The sequence below is a fragment of the Pieris brassicae genome, chromosome 3, assembly GCF_905147105.1.
Source record: "Pieris brassicae chromosome 3, ilPieBrab1.1, whole genome shotgun sequence".
NCBI lineage: Eukaryota > Metazoa > Arthropoda > Insecta > Lepidoptera > Pieridae > Pieris > Pieris brassicae.
This window is the reverse complement of record NC_059667.1, coordinates 12,813,265-12,826,879: the sequence shown is the minus strand read 5'-3', so window position 1 is coordinate 12,826,879 and position 13,615 is coordinate 12,813,265. Positions and strand designations below refer to the sequence as shown.

Below are 13,615 nucleotides of genomic sequence, written 5' to 3'. Positions count from 1 at the left end.
AGTATGTTACATATATCAGAAAATAGAGTATAGTTTTATAAGAATCTTAAATTCTTTCCCATAATTTTCGTCTGCAAACGTTAAAATCATAAATCTAATCTACTGGAATAAGTTAAACGTCAAAAAATGAAAGCCATTTAACCCGTTCAATGCAAACTAACGAAATGAATGTTTACTTATACGGAGTGAAATCGCGCGATGTTGTGACGGTGTACAGGTGGTAAATGATGAGGGGCGCGGCGTTTTTGGTGTATCGAGCGACGTCGGCGGCGCGCGCAGGCGCTCAGTACAAGCTACGAACGGAACTCAAACGGTCGCCTCTACCGTTAAATGCGACTAACCATCACGTTTCAGGCCGCGCGGCGGTCAAACCGCCACCGCCTTAACCAGGGTCTTTTATACCCCCAGTGCTAGAGTGAACGGACTAAGTTGTGATTGACCCGTTAAATGTTCCTCTTTTTGTCAAATGTGAAGTGTAGTGTTCAATGTAATGAGATTAATTATCCTTAATTAACCAATTCCATTCCTACTGATGTACCAATTATATTTATTACTTTAATTAAATAAATAGAGTTCTAATGGAATAGCTAAAACCCTGCTTAATTAAAAAATAACAATATATAATTCTGATTTGCCCAATTAATTATTATATATTTATTGCTGGTAAATATCTCATTTAACAAATTACTATAAAACAGCACATGATATTTGAAATATATCTAATTACATATTCGACACTTATTTCAGGCGTCGAAGTTTAAGTAATGGTATTTGGATCGAAAGCACATTAAGAATTAATGCTGATGTTGCTCGCTACATTGTAGACCTCTTACTTAGTACTAGTAGCAAAATTTTTGATATAAATTTTACAAAAATACTTATATATTTAAAAAGAGTTAACTTTATTTCAAAACGCGGTAATTCAATTTATTTGGCAGAGCCTAGCAATAATTCATTGATGAAGCGCTACGCTGTAGCAAGTCGTAGCATCTGGCCGGATGTAGCGTTGGTACGAAAAGTGTGCTTTAAAATGCAACCGATATTGAATTCTAAGTGCATACTCTCAACTTCGAATTCCATTTTTGAATTTTGTGCATAAAATTATTCGATTAAATGATTTTGTGTACAGCAATTCGTCAAAATATTATGAGGTTTGTGCCTTGCCTAATGGTCTGTTGTCGAAACATAAATATAAATTTATAGCATAGCAGTTTAGAATTTCTTTGAACATTGAACATTTTCGTATTTCGGCGCGGAATCCTATTAAATCTTAGTTATAGCTCTAAAATAAAGCGTGCCTAGCCCCGTTTTGTGAACGGGCCATTTTCATGATACTAAACTATTCATCGCGTTGCTTCAGGTGAAAAGAAACTAGAGGCTGTAATTCTGTCCAAATTCGAGTTACAAAGTACCAGTTAATTTTAACCTAACATTTTACGCCTTGCATGAACGAATATTACGAGCGTTTTTAACGCGATCTTAACATAACACTTGGTCTTTATCTCAAATTAAATTACGCATTGCTCGGAGAGTTCAAAAGCTCAACTTGATTGATGATCAATGTTTTGATAACACGCATCTTAAATCCCAGAGGAACGAGGCAAATTGAGTTAAGGTTTCTTTGGGCGTTTATTGTATTGGCATTGATTGATATTCCCAGATTCCCACTTACTATAAATTTAATGGATATCATGGTGAATCGGTATTTTAAACTTTCAGGATAATTTTTTATAATGTAACAAACATATTTCCATATTTTTACTAATTTACCCAGACAACATAACATCGTTATGATTTTAATAAAGCCTTGCCAAACCAAACTTCTGCGAATTGCTTACCTTACAGAAAAATAAACCATTTTCATGTACTATGACTAAAGTAATTAAAAAAATAATTGTTTGACCAAAAACGTTAAAATTGTTTAATTTCCGTGATACATAAGTTATTTGGAGAATATAGGTCTGCATAACTAAGCCCGTAACGGTGCAAAATTACCTCTTAAGAGGGTTAAGGGTAGATGTTTTATGGTAAAAGCATTGTGATTTTCGCTCTCATGAAACTCATAGTTGGCATGGAGTGTTGACCTATTATTCATGTCACCTACTACACAACTATTGTGAGCTTGAAATCGAGACAAATTTTAACTATATTTAAAGCACGTACGAATTGTAAGACTTAAAAGTAAATGTAGTATATATGCTATGTTACCTAATAATTATAAAATACTTTATCATGTAGAAGCAAAACAATAATAAACTTAGAGATATTTTGTTGACCAGGACTGTACCGCATCAATACTTAATTAATTTGACAACTGTTTCTGTTATAAACGTTATTGAGATATGTAGCACATCCGTAAACCGAAGTCATACTTACCTAAATATTTCAATGATATGAAAGGAACGGCAAAATACTTATCGATTAGGAAACAAAGAGGCAGGCCTTTGGAACAGCCAGTGCATATACTTACAAACATAGTGTATAAAGTGTGTCAGATAATAAGCCGTGAGTAGGTCAAGAAACAAGTAAAATTATACAAGTATTTTCATGTACACCTCATTAGTAAAAAGAAAACTAGCGTCCGAAGCACAATACCCTATGCCAACTTCCTTTTCCTGGCTTTCTTGTACGCTTCAGGCAGCTGTTAATGAGGCCCCTATATACAAAAATAGCCATATCTATTCTATAGCTTAATGGAAGGACATAAAACCGAAAATCGAGTGAACAAAGTAGTTTTATCCCGAATAATATATCAGCTAACGGACGTCCATTCAACTGGATGCCGCTAGGCTAGCAACTTTTCCAATTTTAAATTCTCATAGAAAAGAAAAACGTTCTTCTATTTTTAAAATTAAGCTGATTTCGGCCGTGCGAATTCGACCTAGATTCTTCGAATTTTCATTTATCGGTCAAGATTACGGTTCTTTGTGAATTTGTAACAGTATACGATTATACTGTAAGCAAATTATTCCCGAAACTCTGTTCTTTTTAAATGCTAACATCAAAAGGAAGTTCCTGGAATATATTAAACGGAAAAACTTCTCCGAGATAAAGTTGTCTGAGGTTGCATTAAATCCTCAGCGAGACTCACCGCGAATAGCTAATATGAAATTTTAACTTGAGCGCAATAAATAAAGGAAAATGACTATAAGAAAATATTACACCAAATTTCCTTTGCGTGCTTGGGAAAACCGAAAGAACTGAGAAGGGCGCGATAAATTCTTTAGGTATTTTATAACTTTCAAAAGAAAAGTTTGCGTGCTTGTACCGTTGATATTTATTTTTATTAAACTTTACATTACTAAGATTTTATTAATTGTTAATAAAGTATTATTTTAAAGTGGATGTAAAAATTTTAGTTAATGTTCGGTTTTGTAATCCATTTCAAAAGTTTATTTTACTAAATTTTTTTTATGTCGAGTAAGAATAGAGGAATATTTAAAAATAAATTAAATTGCTACTTAGAATACTTATAACAAAATATAATCAAAATTGTCGATTATCCTTAACTTTCCGGCGTAAACGACCAATTTCGATATTGGTCGCTACCATTATATCTTGCGGAATCATGACATCCACAATCATATATTTATCACACCGCTTAAATTTATAAAATTTTTAAACAAAATATTTTAATGTTACAACAAATTATTTGCTCAGAAATATATATATATATATATTGCTTTTAGACGAACGAAATATTTTAAAGTTACTACAAATTGTTGGCTCAGAAATATATTTATTTTGCTTTTATATGAAAAAGGCTATTGTTAAGTAAGTAATAGTTTACTGACGTATGCTTAATAGGATTGTACAATGAAAAGTCTGCAAATATTTATATTTAAAAGCAATAAATAACTAGTATTAAGCGTAGTTAATTATTATTTATATTATATGAAAAAGGCTATTGTTAAGTAAGTAATAGTTTACTGACGTATGCTTAATAGGATTGTACAATGAAAAGTCTGCAAATATTTATATTTAAAAGCAATAAATAACTAGTATTAAGCGTAGTTAATTATTATTTATACTCAACACTTTTAATGCAGTCGGCCGCTAAGCCATCTCAATTAAATTGCGATAAATTTTCCAACATATTTAGAGCGTATAAAAGTTTTACGAGAATTAAATTTGGATAAAAAATTCCGTTGCTTCACGCAAATAGAACATGACCTTGTTAGCATTATATTTAATTTTTAATTAAGTACGAAACCGAACAAAACTTACAAACTGAAAGCGTTATTATGAAACTTAGCTTTTCATGTGTTTATAAATTTTGCTATATATTTATTTTATGCATATCTTTATACTTTGTCTTTCCGAAGCACCACATTTATTTCATCGCTTATATTTAAATTAACTATATAAAAAGTTTTTATGTTGTAAACGTACGACAATATCTTACTAAAGTTTAAAAAAATTGACAAAGTAATTTAAAATTCCGAATGCGATTTATGAAGCAAATCACACCACAGGTAGTTAAAAATACCTTTAAATAACGTTGCAATTATATGCTATTAGGTATTACGATTTGGAGGTAAACGAACGCAATAAGACGAATAACATTGCGTTGGTTAAAATATATTTATTGATTATAGAAATATAGAGTAAAGAAATACCTTGGTACGGTGAATTTAATCTTTACTAAAAAAAAAAATTAACACTTGATTAACAACTGAAGTCTATTAAATTTAACCTTGACCTTACATTTAAAATATCGGTCGAGATACTGCGAACAATATTAACTTTTATATAAAAGTAGCCTTTATTTTTATCATAACTATACTAAAGAATTGACTTGGCAATACCCGTTAATGACAAATAGAAAAGAGTCTAGGGTCGAGGGTACACTAAATGTAATTCTGATGTAGGTCGGGTCAATCACAATATTAAAAATGAACATTGAATACTAAATGAGGGTTTGAATAAATTACGTTCGAGTTCTTTAACAAAAATAACAATTCGTAACACTAACGAACCATAGACAGGAATTGCTCGATGATTGTAATTTTATTGCCTATTAATAAATTACTTTAGAATATACATGCCCACGGATTGTATTTCAGTAGCTTTCAACTTCACACATGTAGTCGAACTTTAATATTTTATCTTAATCTAACTATTTGAACCTTTCACAGAATTTACGATGAAAATAGAAAAAGTTATCGGATTATATTAAATTATTATAATACAAAATGATATTCTTATATATTGACGTTATGTATGAAGTATATATATTTCAAAACTGTAACAATATAAGCGTGGAAGTACTATCCGTTACAGGAATTAAAACAAACAGATTCCAGGAGACCCTAATGATAAAACGCTGAAATCAATCGAGGTATAAAAGATAGGTATAAAAATTGTGCCCGATTCTCCCTTGGACAGTGAAACTCTACCGAATAAGATGAAAGTCAAGATTGTTAATTGGATTAGCTTTGGATATTAGCCTAACAGTCTTACTGATAATATCTCTTACTTTAATTAATAAAGCGAAAGGTCTTTTAAGTGTTGTAACGTTGTCACTGTACATTGCTCGATGATTGTAATTTTATTGCCTATTAATAAATTACTTTAGAATATACATGCCCACGGTATTATTTCGGTAGCTTTCAACTTCACACATGTAGTCGAACTTTAATATTTTTTCTTAATCTAACTATTTGATTGGCCTTTAAAATAATTAACGTTACATTATAACTGCAATTCCTATTTTCAATTAGTACCTTCAGAAGAAATCATCGTCAAAAAAATTGTTTAATCAATATAAGGCATGCGCAATAAAATAAAATAGTAATTGCTATCAGGAGTAGACATACAAAAACTATGAAGTAGGTACATGAACTTGTTTAACCGTATTTAAGAAAATATTTCTTTATTAAAAAAATATAATAAAGACTATAGACTTGATATTACCGGATTACATGTTTAACGTGAATTGATAAGGATTCATAATAGATAAAAATGACAAACTATTAGCTTAAGGTAATATCTAAATATTTAGCGTTATTTTATATCAAGGGGCACTGAAGTGTAGGCTAAAGAGTAAAAGTAACATGCCTGCGTGTCAACACAACGAAGTACTACGAAATTGCTACGACATTCACGCTCGATAACGTAGCATGTATTGTAGCGTAATGCTGCGATATTGATCTTATTAACGAGTACTATTACAAAAATTTTATATAGATTTTAAACGTGTTTCAACACATTTCCAAACGAATGATCTTTGAATGTTTTAGATTTTTAACAGTTATTACGGTATTTAATAAATCATAGATAGCATCTAATGAGAAAAACAACGTTAGTTTTTAATAAAATTATGCTTTAAGAAAATAGTCCCCTGTATTTAACCAAATTACTACTTATATTATTAACAAAATAAAAAATTAATGTTAATTCCTACATTAACGCTAAGCATATAAATAGTTTCTTTAACGCGAGTAGTATGCGTGTTAAATCATGATTACAAATTGTCACGAATAAGCTTATAGAATAATCTACAAGCAACGGTTTTTTTATAGTCACAAATAAGTTAAATTTTAAAATAGACATCGAATCAAATTTCTTAATTCTGTTATTTTATATGGTTAAAGGCGCATAAAGCGTAAAAAAATATGTTTACTTTTTTCAGTGCTAGTTTTATCTACGTATATATTAATGCAATAACTAAACCCTTGTTAATCGTACAAAAATATTTGTAACATGTTCTTAAGAGACGTCGCGTCAAAACGAGCGGGTTCATTAACCGCAACTTGTTATGAAACAAGTCGGCTTCGGAGTGCAACATCTGGCCCCATATTTGAACAATTGCCAAGTGCATTTCTCTTTTCACTGCCGCTCTAGCGTAATAATCTTTGGACCATTTGTTCGCGCGTTGCGGTGTGGCTAAACTTGACACGCGCTTTCACGACTTGTCACAGCGATTGGTGCTTATTGATGAATATAGTAAAATCAATCAATTTCAAATATTGAATTATAATATGAAATATATAATATGTAAAGCAGTATGAGGTTATGAATAATAAAGAATTCATTAATATCGTTTAAAGATATGTCGCATAAAATGTCTTTGAATCGCGTTACATTTTATAGAGCCTTCAAATCCAATTAGTGTTAAACTAAACTTTTGGCAGGCTTTGGCAGTTTTCCAAGCATTTCAATCAGAAATTACCATTCGAAATATCCTATACTATATTTCTTTGCTATCACATCTATTTGATTTAATAACAGTAGGTTAAAAAATAAATTTGTACTATAAATATGTTTGGATTATCCATCCTTATCCTAGTTTAGCGAAACGGTAGCATGACCTGGCATCCCTAATCCCTTTTATCCTTTCTATGCTGGGTATGCTTTCCACCACTGAGATTTTCTCATGTGGAATCTTAATCGAACCGTTTAGCTGCCTCCGACAAAGACACATAAACGTAAAACACACGATAGAATTGTCCATAACCTATCGATCCTAATAATTTCATTGAATTTTGTGTTGTTAATGTGTCTGTCCTGAGGTTTTGGAATTCCCCACTAGTGTGTGCATAATCCTTATTATGTGCAAACTAGTGATGTTGTTTCAATACTAACCAGTTATATCCTTACAGAAGTGTAATAATATTAATTCAAATTAATAATTAACAATTCCGTCGAAGTACAAATTATATGCAGTGTTAAAGTATATATTATTTTTTCAATCTAAACTATACAGTGGACAAAATGCACTGAAAGTGAAGTGTTAAAATGTTTTCAATGAAAACTGTCCGCGGCATAGGATTTTTTTGTGTGCAAAGTGTTAAGTGTAAGATATGGGATGACTCATAGTGAAGGATGTGGCCAGCTCACTCTTCGATCACAAGATGATGCAAGAAATTCTCGACAATGCTGGGGCAGGCGCAAGCGGCGTGATGGAGGAAAACGAGGGAGGAGGGAGTGGGGGTGCCGCGGCCGATATGGACGATTGCGGCTCCCTCTCCCTACCTCCTGACCTGCCCCCCTATTCAGGCGACTACATTATCAGTGACTATATGGAGAGGCTCGGTACTCGTCTTAATATTCTGGAAACTGAGCTCAAGTATGCGTGGAGAGCATTAGATCTCCTAAGCCAAGAATATGTAAGAATGTGGGATCGATTAGAGAGACTCGAGTCCTTGCTCGCAGATCAACAGGGTGTTATATCAACTCTTCTAGATTTTTATACATGTCGAAGTGTATCTCGAGATCCTCTTTCGAGACTTGAAGTGATTAGGGAAATACTCGGAAATGGGACTGTTGAAGATGGTATAGAAGAGGGATTAGATATAGCCAGTCGAAACGCTATTCTATTAGATCAACAAGAAGAAGTAATGGAATCAGATGAAGCTTTTTATAGAAGTTTAAACCAAGCTTATAGGGATGATTACGTTTATGAAGAAACATCAAGACCTACGTCACAGCTAGACATGATTTGGGAAGCACCTGAGGAGCCTGAATTAGATATACCATCTGCTGCTGGCCAAATATATAGTGCAAAAGATTATAAACATTATCGTGGTATACAAAGTGGACCTGGTATAAGTGAAAGAGATTTAGTCCATATGTCTACATTAGGTACAATAGAACAAATAACTGTAGATAAATTGCATGAATTAGATAGGCTGACTACGCAATTACACAAAGATTCAAGAGAGTTAAAAGACTTAAAAGCTAGACTTCTTAGTCCAGAAATTAAGATCACAGCAAAACATGACAGAGATATAGAAGCTAAAGCACTTGTGGAAGATGGAAATATAATTAATGAACAGTTAAAAGGCGTTTATATAGGCGGTGATAATTGGGCCTTAAATGATATGATGAGAAGTTTTGATGAGTTTATGCTTACAACGCCAAAAGATAATTTACTTACAGATAAATCACCATCAAGATTATCACTAACTGAAAGCACAGTCGGAGATAGAACCGTGGACTATTTACCCAATTCACTTTCTCTACGCCGAAAATTTGTACCGGAACGGACTTCTACTGAACCTTATACCACAGTAACAGGTCGTTTAGCTTATAGTTCTGCTGTAGCAAATGCCGAGATAAATGCAGCTAAATCATCTAAATCTCCCAGTGCATTATCAAAAGACCGATTTGATTATGTCTCGGATTATCAAGCTAGCGATCATACTGGACAAAATTACTTTTCTTCTAAGATCACTCAACAAGCTTTTACGGACTCTTATAAACAAAGCAAAGAACAACACTCACCAACATCGATACATGATTTATATGATGGAGGCGTGGATAACCGACTTGGTTTGACTTTTGGTGAACTGCGTAAGTCTCCCAGTCCTCCACCTCCAGCACCACCAAATGGAGCTGATATATTTAGGCCTATTGAAAATAATAATGAAACATTAGCAAGGCATCAAACATTACTTTCGACAGGACTTACAACTATGCAAGCAGAAAATATGAGATTAAGTCCTAGGTCGCCTAAGTCTCCAAAAACATCACCGAAACATGTGAAAAGAGATAACACTAATATTGTAACAGCTAAGTCAGATTCTGGATTATCATCTATGAGTGGATGGTCGAGTTTAGAAAAAAGTCCAGGCTCTCCGAAAACTGGACGAGTATCACATATTCAAGAAACTCATAAAATAAGAGTTCAATCACCACAATCAATTCAAAGAAATTCTTATGAAGATGCAAAGCCATATTTAGAAACCTTAGTAGATTCATATCTATATGAAGATAAGCAATACCAAAAGGAATATATTGCACATAAGCCTGATAATTCTAAGGATGAACAAAATATAATTGATCTTAATAAGTTACAAGAAAATGTTGGTAAAATATTTATAAAAAATGACAGTATTTTTCCTGTACCGACTACACTTAGTAATATAGGAGAGTATTATTACGGTCAAGATGCACCTTCCATATACTCGGTAGCTGGAAATAGACAGCCAATTTTTACTACTGTGTATAGCACACCGAGAGGAATGCTTTCTGGAAGTTTTTCCGAGTTAATAGATAGAAATCAAATTTTAGAATCAGATATAAAACAGGCGATTGATCCATATCCTCCTGAACCAAGTTATCATGCACAAACAATAGTTATGTCTGGAAATAATCTTGACAAAAAACCCTTGACTCGAACCAATACGATGACAGGATCTGATAGCAGTTTTCAAAATGGATATAAAGTGTCTCGTTCTGGATATCCTCCTGGAAACCTCAACGATGCATTATCATACTATCCTACATCTAGTAGGTATGACTCACCAAAACGTACACCGTTAGAAGAACGTATGTCTTGGCAAGTTGGAAGTCGATCACCAACAAGCTCAGTAGAAACACTAAGTTTAAAATCACACTCTCTCAGTATAACGGAACGAAAGCAATTTCAAAATCAATTACAACAAGAGTACTTCAAACAACAACAGTATGACCAACGTAACGGAAATATTACAACCGACATACAGAGTCATGACAAATTAGGCTCAGACCAAAAGATTAGGAAAGATCAGTACACCATGGATTCTAGTGGTATTTTAGTTTCAGAGTCGGGCTATTTATCTATTTCCTCGAACCTTAAAATAAAGACCCAAGATAGGCAAAGTAAAAAACCTAAACGAACTTCATCTTTAAAATCTGCAATGTCTTCGATGAGTCACTGGTTGCCGGATTTGCATTTACCTAAAAAGCATAGGTCACATTCCCTTCCATCTGGTGTAGACTCTGTTGATCAGGAGCAACAAGAAAAAACTTTGAAAGAGAGGCTATTGTCAGCACAAAGAAGAAAGAAAAAATACCATTTAGTAGCCTCAATGTCAGGCTTATTGCAAAAGGCAAGGAGAAAACAACAAGCTAGTCATCAATCTTTATCAGACCCAGAGACTTCTGAAACAGAATGGTCGGGTGGTCGATCCAGTGCTCAATCAGAAGACAGTGATAGTGTGTTTTCAGATTCAATTCATGAAAATAATATGTTTTCAAAGGTTCCTGTTAAACAAAAGCAACGAAAAATAAACAGTCAAGAAAAAATAGAACAGCAGCAAATGATTCAAGAATTACAGCAGCAACGAGCTGAATTGCAAGGAGATGCTGATGACGAATGTATATTAGAAGAACATGAACGTTACCCTTCAACATCCAACGGGATACCGCGAGATAAAAGTGATGATATTGACTTTCATTTTGCTAGAGTTAGTCAAATGAATAAAAATAACATTCAAGACTTGGAAAAACTGGATATTGATACTGATATTTCAAACGTCGACCCATTCGAAGATGAAAAAGAAGATAACGATTCACCTGCTGCCATATTCGCAACTGTAGGTGATATGAAAAAGTCTTCTATCACATCTGAAGACTCGCATAGTGATAATAACAAATCATACAGTGGAAGTTCACAAGAGTTTGCAGTATCTCGTGCACTAGGCAAATACCGTTTACGTAAATCATCGTCTATTACCGATGATACTTCAGAAACTTCTCCACCAAAAATTGAAACTAATTTTGCTGAAGAAATAATAGATGACTCAGATAAATACAACGATAAAAAACAAAATAGATTAAGCCCGCCTGAAGTAGTAAAAAACAATACAGGACGTGCTGACGAGGGCTTAGTGTATCCAGAAAGAAGTCCCTCTTTACAAAGTAACAGAGGCATGCAAAATAAATTTCAACCACGACATCAACAAAGTCTTGATATTCCCAATAAACACGACGATGATGACAGTCGAAGCACACATTCCTGGAGAAGTGGGTCAAGGGTATCCTCAAGGAGGCAAAGTACTGAAGATAGTATTGATTCAGAAGACGAATGGTACCGTTATGAGCTCCGGAAGCTAGAAGAAATGGAGCATTCAGGTCAAGATATAGAAAGAGAACATTTATTACTAGAAGAACCTGAAACATTAGAGGAAGAACCCAATGACATCTTAAAAGAAAGGATGTCTTATGTTTTACGGGAGTTGAAACTTAAAACAGCTCCTATTAAAGTCAAATATGACGAAACAATAACGGAAGAGACATGGAAAGACATTACAACATTTCCTGATATGGAGGAAAAACTTGAAGACGCTATTTCTCAAAAATATTCGGATGATGAAAAATCGTATGCTGATTCTGGCTCCGGAGAAACATCTGGACCTGATAGTCCAGTTCAAAGTGGCGATGAGTTTGAAGAAGATGACGAAATGCCACAAATCCGACAAGAACCTATGGGTGTTGAACAACCACCGCATCAAGATGCTCCTGCTGGAAGCAAATGGAAGTTGCTAAAGGCTCTGAAAGATAGAAAAGCTGAAGAAAAAACTACAGAGACACCGGTTGCTACCACACCATCTACAGAAAAGGATAAAGTTAGCGCAGGTGTAAGTTACTTAATGCAAAAATTTCACGAAATTAGAGTTAAAAGTTAGATATGTAAAAATGTAATCGAGATATTATGGCTTGACACTGATGTATTTTAAAATACCATTTGAAAATATATAGTATTGCTTAGTGATAGTTGGTAATTATTACCAGTATTAATTCCATACTAAAGCTTAAAGTGTATGGGCACAGTTGACGCTCTCTCTCTTTTTTCGTCTGGTTTATATTACCTGTTAGAAAAAGATGCTTAAAATACTGAGGTTGTGAATATTTATCTCTCATTCCAACTTTATATACAGTATAAACATCTTTGAGTATACTCTTCTTTGACAACACTTTTACACGTCGTTGATACTTCAGCTATACAATATTAATGAAGTTCATTTTACAGTTCTTACAAAATACTATTTACTTAGAAGATAGGTGCTCTTATGAATACTAAATAGTTTAAGTGGCATATTAACAAAATTACTGTTTCTAATATCAGGCAATAACTAGTTTTACTGCTACAATAATTAAGTCTGCTTAGCGAATTAGCGTTTTTTTTACTTCAATTGTTCACTTTTTCATGTCGACAGCATTAAAAAAAATATAACTAGGCACTTATCAAGTGTTATTCGCCGGTAGTTTAAGCATTTTTGCTTTTTCAATTTCATTTAAAGAGCGTCAAGCATCGTAAATAATTTTGTAGTACAAATTCATCACCATATCATGTCATATCAAATGTACGAATCAGGCCTCAGATATATTTTTGCGTACAATATAAATCGCTATTTACAAAACATCGAAATTCACAAATTCATCGTTATAAAATGAGTGTCACAATTATGTAATTTAGAGTAGAGGAAACAAATTAGTGTGAGTATGTTACGTAGCTCGACACTTTAAATGTTAGTTGGCACTTGTGGTAGGCAAATTAGGCGTTACGTACAGCTATTAAAGAATTATATGAATTGTGTAGCAAATATGATATAAAAGCTTAACATTGATATGTATTGGGATGAAGTGTATACATTCCTGCTTCTGCCATATGGTGTTCGCCGAATCCTATACTACGGCTATTAAAATATTTACAATATGTTTGTTAATTTCAATTCAACCATTGTTCAATCAATTGTAAAAGGACAATAGTATTTTTTAGATATTTTCGTAGGTTTTTATGACATTAATTCTCCATTTCAATTGTTACTATTTATAAGTTTTGTACTTGTGATGGTTTTTATAACATTTAATTAAACAAAAAAGAACATTATGAATGATATTATAA

At 33.1% G+C, this 13,615-nt stretch overlaps 1 protein-coding gene across 12 annotated transcripts in view; it reads left to right on the top strand.

Moving 5' to 3' along the window:
- The first annotated feature begins 424 nt into the window (after positions 1-424).
- The window catches only part of LOC123707478 (protein unc-13 homolog A), a 56,211-nt gene continuing 43,020 nt past the window's right edge, over positions 425-13,615 (top strand). For 11 of the 12 annotated variants that reach the window (XM_045657562.1, XM_045657555.1, XM_045657561.1 and 8 more), the window contains exon 1: positions 7,319-12,347. In XM_045657562.1, the coding sequence (XP_045513518.1) occupies positions 7,857-12,347 (4,491 nt within the window). In that variant the 5' untranslated portion in view covers positions 7,319-7,856. Of the gene's footprint in view, positions 481-7,318; positions 12,348-13,615 lie in introns of those variants that run through there. The other variant, XM_045657551.1, reaches the window with a different exon arrangement.